The sequence below is a fragment of the Dendrobates tinctorius genome, unplaced genomic scaffold (assembly GCF_039654945.1).
Source record: "Dendrobates tinctorius isolate UK_male_01 unplaced genomic scaffold, ASM3965494v1 ptg000085l, whole genome shotgun sequence".
NCBI lineage: Eukaryota > Metazoa > Chordata > Amphibia > Anura > Dendrobatidae > Dendrobates > Dendrobates tinctorius.
Window position 1 is genome coordinate 5,867,134 of NW_027361753.1, and position 16,559 is coordinate 5,883,692.

The 16,559-nt window shown below is 42.1% G+C and overlaps 1 protein-coding gene across 1 annotated transcript in view; it reads right to left on the minus strand.

Moving 5' to 3' along the window:
- The window catches only part of LOC141097588 (O-acyltransferase like protein-like), a 53,976-nt gene that overhangs the window by 10,335 nt on the left and 27,082 nt on the right, over positions 1-16,559 (minus strand). Inside the window, exons 7-12 of the mRNA XM_073584842.1 lie at positions 11,318-11,419; positions 10,493-10,658; positions 7,943-8,022; positions 5,938-6,051; positions 1,901-2,027; positions 664-850 (exon numbers count right to left, since the gene is read on the minus strand). Coding sequence (XP_073440943.1) covers positions 664-850; positions 1,901-2,027; positions 5,938-6,051; positions 7,943-8,022; positions 10,493-10,658; positions 11,318-11,419 — 776 coding nt within the window. The remainder of the gene's footprint in view (positions 1-663; positions 851-1,900; positions 2,028-5,937; positions 6,052-7,942; positions 8,023-10,492; positions 10,659-11,317; positions 11,420-16,559) is intronic.

A 16,559-nucleotide genomic window follows, 5' to 3' on the forward strand; every position in this document is an offset into this window, starting at 1 on the left:
ACAGGACCTGCCGTATACCAAGAACACCCCACACGACCAGCCGTACACTGGGAACACCCCACAGGACCTGCCGTATACCAAGAACACCCCACACGACCTGCCGTATACCGGGAACACCCCACAGCACCTGCAGTATACCGGGAACACAGCACAAGACCTGCCGTATTCCAGAAACACCCCACAGGACCTGCCGTATACCAAGAACACTCCACAAGACCTGCCGTACACCGGGAACACCCCACAGGACCTGCTGTATATCAAGAACACCCCACACGACCTGCCGTATACCAGGAACACCACACAACACCTGCCGTATACGGGAAACACCCCTCAAGACCTGCCGTATACCGGGAACACCCCACAACACCTGCCATATACGGGGAACACCCCTCAAGACCTGCCGTGTACTCTCAAGAGCTGACATTTTCTGGGAACATGCCAACAAACCTACCATAGGGCAGTTGCCTCTTTTTCCCCAGTGATCATTATCCATCTCTCACCACACCATTACCGGTCACACCGGGGCCGTCACCCACCACTGAATAGACCGTGTTCCTCCTGGTGCAGGGATGCATCCTCCCAGTCTGTATATTTCCATAATCAGACAGTTTTATGAAGGAATCAGCTGAAAAGATTTTACAGTCTTAAATTCGCCTCCTTTACCTCCATATTCTTCATGGCATAGAACGAGGATCAAACCCAGAGCCACGGCCCATAAAGAGCGATGAAGACCCTGGTAAAGTGCAGCCATGATGGAGTAAGAACCAGGAGCGTCATCCAGAACAAAGGCCAGTGTTATAACTGTGAGCATGATGACCAGCGCAGATATCCATCCCAACACAGCCTGTGCCTATGGAAAAACATCATATAAGAGGACAAAAAGTAAGAATTGTGTCTCTTTATTAGATTGGTGTTCCCTAAGCCCACCAGGGACCCACACTCCAGATTTATGGTTCCCTAAGCCCACCAGGGACCCACACTCCAGATTTATGGTTCCCTAAGCCCAACAGGGACCCAAACTCCAGATTTATGGTTCCCTAAGCCCACCAGGGACCCACACTCCAGATTTGTGGTTCCCTAAGCCCACCAGGGACCCACACTCCAGATTTGTGGTTCCCTAAGCCCACCAGGGACCCACACTCCAGATTTATGGTTCCCTAAGCACACCAGGGACCCATACTCCAGATTTATGGTTCCCTAAGCCCACCAGGGACCCACACTCCAGATTTGTGGTTCCCTAAGCCCACCAGGGACCCACACTCCAGATTTATGGTTCCCTAAGCACACCAGGGACCCACACTCCAGATTTATGGTTCCCTAAGCCCACCAGGGACCCACACTCCAGATTTATGGTTTCCTAAGCCGACCAGGGACCCACACTCCAGATTTATGGTTCCCTAAGCCCACCAGGGGCCCACACTCCAGATCTATGGTGATGTCCATTTTGAGGGCATAATTAACATCCCCGGAGAATACAGTGCTGATGATTGGAGTCGTCACTGTGCGGAAAAGCAATGAAGGAATGAATGCAATGGCCCCTTCATTCTCAGGATCAGTGGGCACCGAGGGATTAGGGCCCCCCATGATCATAGTGATGGCATATCCTAACCATAACCCATCACATAATGAGATGCGAATGTGCCATAATAGCTAGGTTAATATCGGATCCGTCTTGTAAATCACAGCCTGTCCTTTCTGTGACAGCACACCAGGCAAAACTGAATTTTAAGTGCATCAAACAACAAATTGACAGATCGTGTAGAGCGGAAGATTGATGATGTCTCAATGTCGTCTTCTTAATAGTTTGAGAACTATTTTTCTGTGTATTTTATGCAAGATGTCACAGTGTGTAGGAGTTAGAAAAGTAAGTCCTTGAATAAAATTTGCAATAACGACTTACCCTGGTCTTAATATAAGGAGATTGTTTTTTGACAATCATAATAGCGAGAATCATTCCAACTAAGAAAGGTCCATATCTGCAGTAGGGTTTAGTGTAATATTCCACCCAATAATTCATCCGAGACTGGCTGCGAAGAAAGGCAAGAAGTATGTGATTAGATGAAGTCTCCTGTGAAAATATAGGAATCATCTATGGATCAGACTTCTAGATTTCTTTCTTATCTGTGTCATATATGTCTATAGTTCTACTGGTCTGTTTCAAATCTATTTATCATCTATCTCATATCTATCTGTAATCTTATATATATATATATATATATATATATATATATATATATATAGACAAAAAAGAGCACAGCAGCAGTGCGCATGAATCTAGGCCATGTGAAAACACAGAAAAACATTAAAAACATTACATTTAGATTATACTCCTCAAAAAGATTTTTTGAGGTATGCCCATCAACCATGGCAAGATGACCTCCCGCTGATGGGTCCCTGCAGGTGGCCGTAATCAGGTCTACCTTCCCATAAATTGTAGGTTTAGCCTGGGAGTGACAGGAGTGTCCATAATTGTAGGCTGGTAGCCCAAGCGAGGCATATACAGTAGAGCAGGGACCCATCAGAGGGAGGCCACCTTGCCATGGTTGATGGGCATACATGAATTGGCCAATTTGTGTGCTAAGAACCTTCATTTTCATCTATTACTGTAAGTTTAAAAAATTTTCTTTTTTTTTTTAAATCTTTTTGAGGAGTATAATCTAAATTGAATGTTTTAAATGTTTTTCTGTGTTTTCACATGGCCTAGATTCATGCACATGTGCTGCTGTGCTCTTTTTTGTCTATATAATGCAGTTTGGCAGCTTGCACTTGTTAAGAGGTGCTGGTCAGGTTTTTCTATATATACAGTACAGACCAAAGGTTTGGACACACCTTCTCATTCAAAGAGTTTTCTTTATTTTGATGACTATGAAAATTGTAGATTCTCTCTGAAGGCATCAAAACTATGAATTAACACATGTGAAATTATATAATTAACATAAAACTGGGAAACAACTGAAAATATGTCTTATATTCTAGGTTCTTCAAAGTAGCCACCTTTTGCTTTGATTACTGCTTTGCACACTCTTGGCATTCTCTTGATGAGCTTCAAGAGGTAGTCACCGGAAATGGTCTTCCAACAGTCTTGAAGGAGTTCCCAGAGATGCTTAGCACTTGTTGGCCCTTTTGCCTTCACTTTGCAGTCCAGCTCACCCCAAACCATCTCGATTGGGTTCAGGTCTGGTGACTGTGGAGGCCAGGTCATCTGGCGTAGCACCCCATCACTCTCCTTCTTGGTCAAATAGCCCTTACACAGCCTGGAGGTGTGTTTGAGGCCATTGTCCTGTTGAAAAATAAATGATGGTCCAACTAAACGCAAACCAGATGGAGTAGCATGCCGCTGCAAGATGCTGTGGTAGCCATGCTGGTTCAGTATGCCTTCAATTTTGAATAAATCCACAACAGTGTCACCAGCAAAGCACCATCACACCTCCTCCTCCTCCTCCATGCTTCACGGTGGGAACCAGGCATGTAGAGTCCATCCGTTCACCTTTTCTGTGCCTCACAAAGACACGGTGGTTGGAACCAAAGATCTCAAATTTTGACTCATCAGACCAAAGCACAGATTTCCACTGGTCTAATGTCCATTCCTTGTGTTCTTTAGCCCAAACAAGTCTCTTCTGCTTGTTGCCTGTCCTTAGCAGCTGTTTCCTAGCAGTTATTTCACCATGAAGGCCTGCTGCACAAAGTCTCCTCTTAACAGTTGTTGTAGAGATGTGTCTGCTGCTAGAACTCTGGGTGGCATTGACCTGGTCTCTAATCTGAGCTGCTGCTAACCTGCGATTTCTGAGGCTGGTGACTCGGATGAACTTATCCTCCGCAGAAGAGGTGACTTTTGGTCTTCCTTTCCTGGGGCGGTCCTCATGTGAGCCAGTTTCTTTGTAGCTCTTGATGGTTTTTGCCACTGCACTTGGGGACACTTTCAAAGTTTTCCCAATTTTTCAGACTGACTGACCTTCATTTCTTAAAGTAATGATGGCCACTCGTTTTTCTTTACTCAGCTGCTTTTTTCTTGCCATAATACAAATTCTAACAGTCTATTCAGTAGGACTATCAGCTGTGTATCCACCAGACTTCTGCACAACACAACTGATGGTCCCAGCCCCATTTATAAGGCAAGAAATCCCTTAAACTTATTAAACCTGACAGGGCACACCTGTGAAGTGAAAACCATTTCCGGTGACTACCTCTTGAAGCTCATCAAGAGAATGCCAAGAGTGTGCAAAGCAGTAATCAAAGCAAAAGGTGGCTACTTTGAATAATCTAGAATATAAGACATATTTTCAGTTGTTTCACACTTTTTTGTTAATTATATAATTCCACATGTGTTAATTCATAGTTTTGATGCCTTCAAAGTGAATCTACAAGTTTCATAGTCATGAAAATAAAGAAAACTCTTTGAATGAAAAGGTGTGCCCAAACTTTTGGTCTGTACTGTATCTATAGATACTATATATATCATATCTATTATCTATTACTGTATATACAGTAGAGGAAATAAGTATTTGATCCCTTCCTGATTTTGTACGTTTGCCCACTGACAAATACACGAACAGTCTATAATTTTAAGGGTAGGTTAATTTTAACATTAAGAGATAGAATATCAAAAATAAAATCCAGAAAATCACATTGTATAAATTATTTAAATTTATTTGCATTTTGCAGTGAGAAATAAGTATTTGATCCCCTACCAACCATTTAGCGTTCTGGCTCCTACAGAGCAGTTAAACGCTCCTAATCAACTCGTTACTTGCATTAAAGACGGCGTGTGCACATACCCTTAAACTACACAGGAGGGAACTTGTTAATGATCGCAAGGCAGCTGGGACAACAGTCACCAAGAAAACCATTGATAACACTTTACGCCATAAAGGTTAAAATCCTGCAGTGCCCGCAAGGTCCCCCTGCTCAAGAAGGCACATGTGCAGGCCCGTCTGAAGTTTGCCAGTGAACATCTGGATGATTCTGTGAGTGATTGGGAGAAGGTGCTGTGGTCAGATGAGACAAAAATTGAGCTCTTTGGCATTAACTCAACTCGCCGTGTTTGGAGGAAGAGAAATGCGGCCAATGACCCAAAGAACACCGTCCACACTGTCAAGCATGGAGGTGGAAACATTATGTTTTGGGTGTGTTTCTCTGCTAAGGGCACAGGACTACTTCACCTCATCAATGGGAGAATGGATGAAGCCACGTACCGAAAAATCCTGAGTGACAACCTCCTTTTCTCCGCCAGGACATTAAACATGGGTCATGGCTGTGTCTTCCAGCAAGACAATGACCCAAAACATACAGCCAAGGCAACAAAGGAGTGGCTCAAAAAGAAGCACATTAAGGTCATGGAGTGGCCTAGCCAGTCTCCAGACGTTAATCACATAGAAAACTTATGGAGGGAGTTGAAGCTCTGAGATGCCAAGCGACAGCCTCAAAATCTTAAAGATTTAGCGATGATCTTCAAAGTGGAGTGGACCAAAATTCCTCCTGACATGTGCGCAAACCTCATCATCAACTACAGGAAACCTCTGACTGCTGTGCTTGCCAACAAGGGTTTTGCCACCAAGTATTAAGTCTTGTTTGCCAGAGGGATCAAATACTTATTTCTCACTGCAAAATGCAAATAAATTTACTGTAATAGAATTTATACAATGTGATTTCCTGGATTTTATTTTGGATTTTCTATCTCTCAATGTTCAAATTAACCTACCCTTAAAATTATAGACTGTTCATGTCTGTCAGTGGGAAAACTTACAAAATCAGCAAGGGATCCAATACTTATTTACCCCACTGTATAAATTCATTCTATCTATCTATCTATCTATCTATCTATCTATCTATCAATCATCTTTTTAAGCTATCTCCTATCTATCTGTGTTCAGAGCAAATAATCTTTCGGCTAAGCTGACGCGGCTTTTATATTAAAATAAATATAAAAATTACTTTTACCTTTCACCTCTTGGGTAACGAATTGAAAGTTTTAAAAAGTATGATAGCAAAGTGGAGGTGATGATGCAGGCAGCAAAGATTAGAGTCACAGCAGCAAACATCAGGCGCTTAGCTCTGCACAGGAAGATAATGATTCTCAGTTTTGCAGGATACAATGTAACTCAGAAACATTTTACATTTTGTTGCTGGAACCAATACCATTATAGACCATTTAAAGGGGAACTGCACATACAATCCACGTACAACTCATGACAAAGATTTTATTGGTGGAGACCCCGGAACTGCAACATTTGAGCTCTGCTGGATCTGCAGTAGAGAAAACTGGGATTGTATCACAACTGCTGCACCCAGTGAGTGATATATAGTTGGAATCAGGGTCTCTGGCCCTACATTATGCTGCTCTTAGGTAGGGTGGTAAAAACCTGGTGATAGATTTCCTTTATAGGAAAAATGATCTAAAGATAAAATTTGATTTTTTTTTGTGTGAAGCATATTTTTATTCTGTTTTGGAGTTTTTATTTTTATCTTCCATTTCAATATTTTATAAAATGATAGTGGTCACAGGGAAAACTGAGTCTCATAATAGACTGGCGCTTACAATTTTGTAGTGGTCACTTTTGAGCAGTTTAGCATTATTATCAAAGAAAGAATAATACTGGAAGGTGTCACATATATATAGATAACACAGGATCCACCAATCAGAATAGGTGATGTCACAGCTCACCTCCTCCTTCTGTGAAATGACTGATTACACTTCTAAATACAGGAGATAACAGAGGATCCACCATTCACAATAGGTGATGTCACAGCTCACCCCCTCCTCCTGTACAATGACTGATAACACCTCTATATACAGTAGATAACACAGGATCCAACATTCACAATAGATGATGTCACAGCTCACCTCCCCCTCCTGTACAATGACTGCTAACACCTCCATATAAAGTAGATGGCACAGGATCCACCATTCACAATAGGTGATGTCAGAGTTCACCTCCTCCTACTGTATAATGACTGACAAAACGTCTATATACAGTAGATAACACAGGATCCATCATTCACAATAGGTGATGTCACAGCTCACCTCCTCACCCTCCCTGCACAGTCACAGAGTATGACCACAAAACCCTCCCACAGAAGACAATGAACAGGTACACTCTATTTTTTCCCTTGTTCCATGCAGCTGCTGTGAATTATATTCTTAATTTCCATTACCATAAGGCAAGATGTGCACCCACATGATCATGCTCACAAAATATAATAATATTAATAATAATAAAAAATAATAATGAAAAAAACAGATATCTCACCATCTGCTGGTGTTAAATAATAGAAATGTATGTATCGTATTGACACATTCCCTACATAAGATCATGTTCCATCTGAACCGCGGCCGTTCCCATTCCTACTTCCCCTATTCGAGGGAGGTGGAAGGAAGAATGCAAAAGAATCTCCCCCCCCCAACACTTCCAGAAATCCCTCCACCTTGCCCCTTTTGGGCAGTGGTCTTGCCATGACCCTTTCATGGCTGCATCTATGGGAACGTCTCAGCAAGTATCTAGCATATTGGATGCGAGGTTCTATAGCTCGGCTCTTCCGCAGCATATATCAAAAAGTTGATCCCCCCTCAACCCAATCTAAATCTCCATTTTTGTTTTAACCCCTTCGTATTAGGAAACAATTCTGGGGTTCCCCTTTAATTACTAAGATTAAGTCGCAGAAGTAAAATCTATGTGATATCTGTAAACCGTAATATTTCCACAATTAAGCAGCCCCCCCCGCAGTTATTAAGGGTCTCGTAAATTAGTCATGGGCCGCCGCCTGCTGTAAACACACCGCAAGGCATAAACCGAGCGCGGAGTCCTCAGACCTAGTGGCTAAAGCGGAGCTGACACCGCCATGCGCTCAATGATCTATGTTATTAATATCGGCCATCACCCGGGACCGCTGAACCCGAAAGCTCAGTAATGTCCTGATAATTACATGTGCCCGAAGACACACTTACCTGACGTAGAGGAAGATTACGAGCGGCGTCGTAAGATGGAACTGGAAATCAGCGGAGAGATACCAGGCCCATCCGGCGCACTGCAATAAATGACGAGGACACGGATGATTATCTCCGACTCGCGGTACAAACTTTTTCTTTTACATTTTATGGGCAGAAGTTTAAGCTTCACTCAGATTTCGGAGGACATCTGTGGGAATTTTTGCCCCTTCATCCAGAAGAGTATTTGTAAGTTCTGTCACTGATTCTGGGGGCGACCCGACACTGATTTTGGGGGAGTTGCGACACATTTTCAGGATGGTCCAAAGCTGATTTTGGGGGGAAGTCCGACTTCGATTTTGGGGGAGGTCTGACACTGATTTTGAGGGAGGTCTGATGTTGATTTTGGGGGAGGTCCACCTGATTTTGAGGGAGGTCCGACAGCGATTTTGGGGGAGGTCTGATGTTGATTTTGGGAGAGATGCAACACCAATTTGGGGAGGTCTGACACCGATTTGGGGGGAGGTCTGATGCCGATTTTGGGGGAGGTCTGACACCAATTTTGGGGGAGGTCTGACACCAATTTTGGGGGAGGTCCGACACCAATTTTGGGGGAGGTCCGACACCAATTTTGGGGGAGGTCCAACACCGATTTTGGGGGAGTTCCAACACCAATTTTGTGGGGGTTCGGCATTGATTTTGGGGCAGGTCTGACACCAATTTTGGGGGAGGTCCGACACTAATTTTGTGGGGGTTCGGCATTGATTTTGGGGCAGGTCTGACACCAATTTTGGGGGAGGTCCAACACCGATTTTGGGGGAGTTCCGACACTAATTTTGTGGGGGTTTGGCATTGATTTTGGGGGAGGTCCAACACTAATTTTGGGGGAGTTCCGACACTAATTTTGTGGGGGTTCGGCATTGATTTTGGGGCAGGTCTGACAACAATTTTGGGGGAGGTCCGACACCAATTTTGGGGGCGGTCCAACACCGATTTTGGGGGAGTTCCGACACTAATTTTGTGGGGGTTCGGCACGGATTTTGGAGGAGGTCTCACACCAATTTTGGGGGAGGTCCGACACTAATTTTGTGGGGGTTCGGCATTGATTTTGGGGCAGGTCTGACACCAATTTTGGGGGAGGTCCGACACCAATTTTGGGGGAGGTCCAACACCAATTTTGGGGGAGGTCCAACACCAATTTTGGGGGGGTTTGGCATTGATTTTGGGGGAGGTCCAACACCGATTTTGGGGGAGTTCCGACACTAATTTTGTGGGGGTTCGGCATTGATTTTGGGGCAGGTCTGACACCAATTTTGGGGGAGGTCCAACACCGATTTTGGGGGAGTTCTGACACTAATTTTGTGGGGGTTTGGCACGGATTTAGGGGCAGGTCTGACACCAATTTTGGGGGAGGTCCAACAGTAATTTTAGGGGAGGTCCGACATTAATTTTGGGGGAGGTCCGACACGGATTTTGGGAGTGGTCCAAGTTCCAACTTATCCCAAAGGTTTTGGATGGCATTGAGGTGCACACAAATTCCTTCACCAAACTTCAGGGTTAATGTGAGAGATGCGCTACTGCCATTCTTTCCACAAGAATTAGAGTTTAACGAGGATTGCGAAATCTGGCGCTCCATTGAGAACACATTTTCCATTTTTTACGTCATCCCCATACCGGACTGGATGTGTGACTTTTTAACCCTTTTGAAAAAGTAGCCATTTTTCTTTTCTTTTTTTTTGCTTTATTTTGTTTCCTCCTTGCCTCTCAATAGCCATATTTTTTTAAAATTTGTGCACCAACATAGCTACTTGAGGATTTGTTATTTTTTTGGCACCAGTCATTTTGCCAATGTACTAAAAAAAATTATAATTCCAAGTGAGGTCAAATAAATAAAAAAAAAAATGCTATTTTGCATTTGTTTTTTGAGGATTCGTTTTTATGACGTTCATATAATTATCTGAAAAAAATCATTTCTAAAGGTCAGTCAGGTTATGGTGCATAATTTTCTATTCTTTTACAATGTAAAATGAAAAAAAAAAAATATATATATATCATTAGGCAACATATTCTGAGAGCCATCACTTTTTTATTTATTGAGTAATTTGGTGAGGCTTATTTTTTGCGGGGCGAGCTGTAGGGTTTTTTGGGGGGTATCCGTGCAACTTTCTGATCTTTTTATTCATTTTTTGGGGTCATGTTTATATTTTTTTCCTTTTTCAGCGTTTATCATTTTGGACAATTGTCTTGATATTTTATCAGTTTGGACAACTGAGAACCTGTGATCACTTGATCGCTTGTACAGTGCAATACTATAGTAGTGCCGTGTACTGTAAAATTCAAGCTTTAACAAAGCCGAACCGTAGAAATAGCAACACGACAGACGGGGGGAGGGGGGCTTTCAGAAAGTTTCCCAAATAAAATTACAATACTAGTGGTACCCCACAGTTCTATGGAGGAGGAATTGATAGTTACACACACTCATTGTTAACCTCTTTAGTGCTGACTTTACGACTGACAGTTGACAGCATGTTAAAATCGAGGTTAGCAAACGTAATCGATGAAGATACTCACAGAGTCGGAAACGGATACGAAGTTGGTGATGAGCAGGGCGTTCGCCCACCACACTCGCCTACAACTGTCCCACTGATGCTTGGGCAGTTCCCAAAAAGCGCCCCATTTCACCAAAGAAATCAGACCAATAGATATCGGGATAGAAGCCAGGTGGAGCGGCTGTAATCTAAAGCGAGAATAAAGCCGTAAGTGATTTAAAAAAAAAAACAAAAAAACATTTTTCTGTTCATGGTTTGTAACTGTGTTTTTCTCAACTCCGCTGTGCTGATCTACAGTATGTGTTTTTCTGAACTCTGCCGTGCTGATCTATAACCACAGACCACATCAAAGGGAATTGAACTTTGATGTTGTCATAAATCAGATAAAAAGAGCCCACAAAAAGTAAAAAAAAAGAGAAGAGGAGCCCAGAAAATGTATATAAATAAAAGAGTTGTCTTAATGAGTTCACTGACGGATACTCGGTTAAATCGTTCTGAAGCCAGTGATGTGTGGGGAAACAAAGAACCTGTAAAAGCCAAATGGAAGATAATTTTTATGAAGCATTCACGTTAAATAAAAAATAAAATAAATACTGCCCTTGCAGGTGTTTGCATCCCTTAAATAGTAGCTGTATAATTCTGTCTTCACTATGCTCCCCCTAGTGGTAACTAAAGGTAGTCGGAATTATGTAATTTAGAGCTGCTGTCCCATGAGAAAGTTTTGGTTCCAAATGGCTTTTCCAACTTTTAGAAGAGCCGCTTTTAGATTTAGTAGATTTTTCCAAGTTCTGAAAAATGACATCAAAGTCTCACTTTTTTCATTACGCCGAGTGATAGAGGCGCTGACCTTCTTAACCTTTTGTAGATGTAACGGACGACCTTTGCCACAGTTACTTCCTGCCCAGAATTTTCAGTTAAAAGTAGAAATGTTTTCGCTCCCAGAAATCCACTAAAAAAAAGTTAAAAAGTTACAGTTTGTTAAAATGCAAGTTTAGTACGAAGCCCCCAATGTCGGCAGTCGTGTACCCCTGCATTATTATCAGTGCACCACGAGTAGGAGCACCGATGCCGGTAACGCTTTATCGGTGTGGATTATTTTATGGATTTCCTTGTACCTCTGTTACACATTTTAAAATCAAGCACTGAAGAAATTTGAATACACATTTACTGAGCCGGACCGTTTATCAATACGCGGCGTATCGCTTCACTGCGAGGAGCTGGGGCTTTAATATCGCCTTTTTTTAGAATGATAAATGTTAAGTGCGTATGATAGAAATACAGAAACATTCATGGTTGTTAAAAATCATGTTTGGTTAAAAGTTTACCCCAAAAAGAGGCTCAGACACAGGAGACCTCCTACTAATAAAAATATAAGATGTGCAGATCTTTCTACATACCAAGTACATCTGTACTGTAGGGAAGAGAAATCAGGAGGATCCACATCATTGAATTCAGGTTTTTCATTCTATTCTATTGCCCACGGTGTATAACATCCGGCCCTTCGCCCCCCCTCCCATTTTATAACATCCAGCCCCATTGCCCCCCCAATGTAGCCGCAAATCATGCAGCAGCGGGGACTCGAACATAATATACGAGCACGCCCAAGATACTCAGATAACACCCAAGCGTGCTCGGGTAAGATGGTATCCAAGCACGTTCGGCCATCATTAAATGGACAACTCTCATCAGCATTTGATCTTGGTAGAGGCACTAGACGGGAATGCCCCCTATCTCCTCTCCTTTTCGCACTGGCTATTGAGCCCCTTGCAGCATTTATTAGAACGCACCCAGACATAATTCGTTCTGTAGAGGAACCATGGAAAAGATCTAACATCTTAACCAGTGGCCATGAAGATCATTGAGAGATTCAGGAGATACTCAGGTCTAAAAATAAATTGGAGCAAATCAGCAATCTTTCCAGTATTTAATAAGGATAACTTGCCCTCCTATACTAGCTCCTGAAAAAGGCATTAACACCTCAAATAAGTGATTACGACAGACTAAACCTTACTCCAATTCTTATGAAATATAAACACAAAAAGAAAACTTGGTCCAAATTACCTTTATCGGTGGTGGGACGCACAAACCCAACTAAAATGATTTGGATGCCTCAGATATTCTACGCACTCCATAACTCCCCTATTTGGATGCCTCAAATATTTCTTTCAAACTAATCGCCTGTTTAGGGAAATAATTTGGAGGAGGCAATCTCCAATAATCAAAATGAAAATACTGCAAAGAGAGAAGGGCGATGGAGGTGTGGCTGTCCCAAATCCTTGGGCTTTTTCCACATCCTCGCGGTGGGGGGGGAGCCTCTTCTAGACTTTTTGAAGCTTTAGAGTCACACAAGCCAAAAGTCTCCCGACATATACTCCCTACAGTAGCACTAATTCATCGATTTTGGTGGAAAGTAAGAAAGATGCAGGACGTACAAGTTAGCTCAATACACCTCTCTATCAGAAACCCAATGACTACTGAATCTATCCGGATTACAAGGGTTTGGGAATTGGAGATAGAGAAGGATACTCTGACTATCTCACATAATAACAGACGATTCACTCAAGGAAGTTTATCATCTACAAATGGAGTCGGGACTACCTCATTCTGAATTGTATAAATATCTATAATTAAGAAGCGCATATCAAGCGGAAGGGCCAAGTCCAGACATACTGTATCCTAAAAAATATGACTATACACAGAATAACCACTTCATACAGTTCGGGAGGATTGATACCGGTATTATATAGTCCAATTCTGGATCCTAGTGAAATATCCCATACACCCTAAAGCAAGTTGGAAGGGCTTGTTAGGTCTTATTGAAGACGAGCACTGGCAAGACACCTACATAGGACTCCCCAATTATCCTTAAGTGAATCCCATAGACTACCCCAACTAAATTTAACACGTGAATTCTATAGAACGCCTAAATTCCTATATCACATTGGACTCAGACCACATCCAATGTGTACGAGATGTAAGGCAAATCCAGCAGATTTACTACATATGTTCTGGTCTTGCCCTAACTTGGATTACTTCTGGAAAGGCGTACTAGACATTATACGTAGAGCCTACTGTAGCTAGAACAAATAGACCCCAACCCTCTGGTATGCATATTGGGGTACACTGAAGACCTGAATACCAATGAATATGGTAAAACCGCTATTTCTGGAATGTTGTACATGGCTTGGAAATTAATATCTCAATATTGGATATCTGATCAGACACCTATAATCCAAAGATTCATAAATAAGATTAACTGGCTGCTGAACTTGGAAAAGGGCATTTATTTAAAGAGAAATGCAGCAACTAAATTTGAAACCTCTGGTCCTCTTGGATTGCTGGCTCCAGTTTTGCAACACAAGAACTGCAGAGAAGTCGATTGGGTATGTTTTTATATCCTAAATCCAGTAATATAAAAATGACTGTGGTTACATATGTACATGCAGCCTTTGCTACATCACAACGTAATGCAGGTGGATGGGATCACATTGTGACCTGTAGGACATTGTGACTGCGACAAGCCACTTGTAAAATATCCAGCTTCTTGCTGTTGCAATATGACCCCTTAGACTTAGAGGTGCGACATAGAGTGGTCTTTGGCTTTGCAATATTTGTAGCCCCAGCCTAAGGGTAATCAAGGAAAAGTCCATGCCAGACCTCTCTGACAATGGCTTATATCTAGTGTGGGTGAAAATCGATTTCTATTGACCGTGGTCTGTGCCCTTGGACAGGAGCTTGAAAACCAACTCTTAACTGACGGCATCTTCAGCTGTTCTTTTGATTAGATGCCGTCATGAAAAGAAGAGCCATGGATGTTGTCAGGTAAGAGGCGATTATCTCCCGCTCCAACCCAGTGGCCACGATCAATGTTGTGGTTAATGGACTAGGTCGTGCAAATCTAGGACTTCGATGTGATGGACTAGGTCATACAAATCTAGGACTTCGATGTGATGGACTAGGTCGTGCAAATCTAGGACTTCGATGTGATGGACTAGGTCATACAAATCTAGGACTTCGATGTGATGGACTAGGTCGTGCAAATCTAGGACTTCGATGTGATGGACTAGGTCGTGCTAATCTAGAACTTCGATGTGATGGACTAGGTCATGCTAATCTAGAACTTCGATGTGATGGACTAAGTCGTGCTAATCTAGAACTTCGATGTGATGGACTAGGTCATGCAAATCTAGGACTTTGATGTGATGGACTAGGTCATACAAATCTAGGACTTCGATGTGATGGACTAGGTCGTGCAAATCTAGGACTTCGATGTGATGGGCTAGGTCGTGCAAATCTAGGACTTTGATGTGATGGACAAGGTCGTAAAAATCTAGAACTTTGATATGATGGACGATATCGTGCAAGTCTAGGACTTTGATGTTATGGACAATGTCGTGCAAATCTAGGAGTTGGATGCGATGGACTAGATAGAGTTCATACCAACTTTACTTATCTCTTGTGGGAGTAAAGTAATGGGCATATTACAGTCCAACATGTCAGATCCTTCTTTCCTCAACATCAGCTCCTATAGCTTCGCTCTCATTGCTCCAACCCCAGTGATCCCCTAAGGGTAGCAATGCCAATAGGGCCCATAATGTCAGGTGATACGTCCCATGGACAGCCCTGACCATTATTGCCAACTCCACTCACGGTACAATCAGGGAATACTTACAAATTTCACCTCAGAAACTTGCAAAATTGTGTAAAAAGTATGATAGCAAATTAAATAATATCGGTATTGAAAAGTAAAATATTTCTCAACTTTTTGTTGGAGATTAGATCTATATGTAAACTGAAAAATAACATTAAAAGGGAAACTATGATTCACAAGGCTCAAGAATCGGAGACAATGGCTACAAGGAGATTTTTTTTTTCCAGTTGGTGAATACTTTTTATACAGCAATTAGTGGCCTCTAATACGACATTAACTTTCCAAGCTGCGTTTCTAGATTTATCAAAATGCCATCTTGACTCTAACAAGTGTTACCACCTGGGAGAAGGCTGCAATTAAATCCTCCTTCTCAACAGTAATCGCCCTCTTGCATTTGCTTCCCTAGAAGTCGCCGTGACCCCATTAAACTGACTCTTCACTGACATTTTAGGTTAGATATTATCATATCGCACGTCGTCATTTCCCCCCTCTGTAACAGCGGGACACATCGCGTTCGCTTTTCATCTTCCTTATCGAGGAAAGGAAGGAGTCCAGACACAGTCTCACCTTAGTAATTAGAAGTCTTAATACCAGGACGCTGAGGCGGTGGAGGGTCACTTGCTATTTTCCATTACCGTGAGATCATACGGGAAGGTGGGCGGCGGTAGCATTGCTTTTATACATGGCGGCCCAGAAATAATTACATTCGTCAGTCTTGAATGCTATGTGTACAGCTCATTTTAAGATTTGCAATGAAAAACATTGTGACGACTACACACCCGTTTTAAAGCGGAATTTATGGGGTAGACATTTTTGGCATTTCCTCTTTTTCTATTTCTTGCAAGTCTGTGCAGCAAGTTGGATTACTGACGTATGGCTTTACAGAAAAATTCCGGGTACCCAGAACTGTCTTCTTGATTACATGATCGGTTTGGGGTTGTAGCTGCATGAATTACATCCTATCCACCATTTTCCTGCTCTTTTATCATATTCTATACAGGGTCAGTTGCATTAACCCCTGTTTTCACCTTCCCTACCAAGCCAAATTTTTCAATTCTGACCAGTGTCACTGTGTGTGATCATATCTTTGTAACGCTTCCACATATCCAAGTGATTCTGATATTGTTTTTTCGTGACACATTGTACTTCACATTAGTGGTAAATTTAGGTCAATATGATTTACGTATATTTAGGAAAAAAATTGGAAATTTGCTGAAAATGTTGAAAAATTTGCAATTTTTGAACTTGATTTTTTTTTTTATTCCCTTAAAACCGACAGTCATACCAATAAAAATAATTAATAAATAACATTTGCCCCACTAACATCAATTTTGAAACCTTTTTTTGTGTTAAAAATGTAAAAGGGTTAAAAGTTTAGCAGCATTTTTTTTTTTTTCATTTTTCCAACAAAATTTGCAAAACCTGTTTTGTTTGGGAC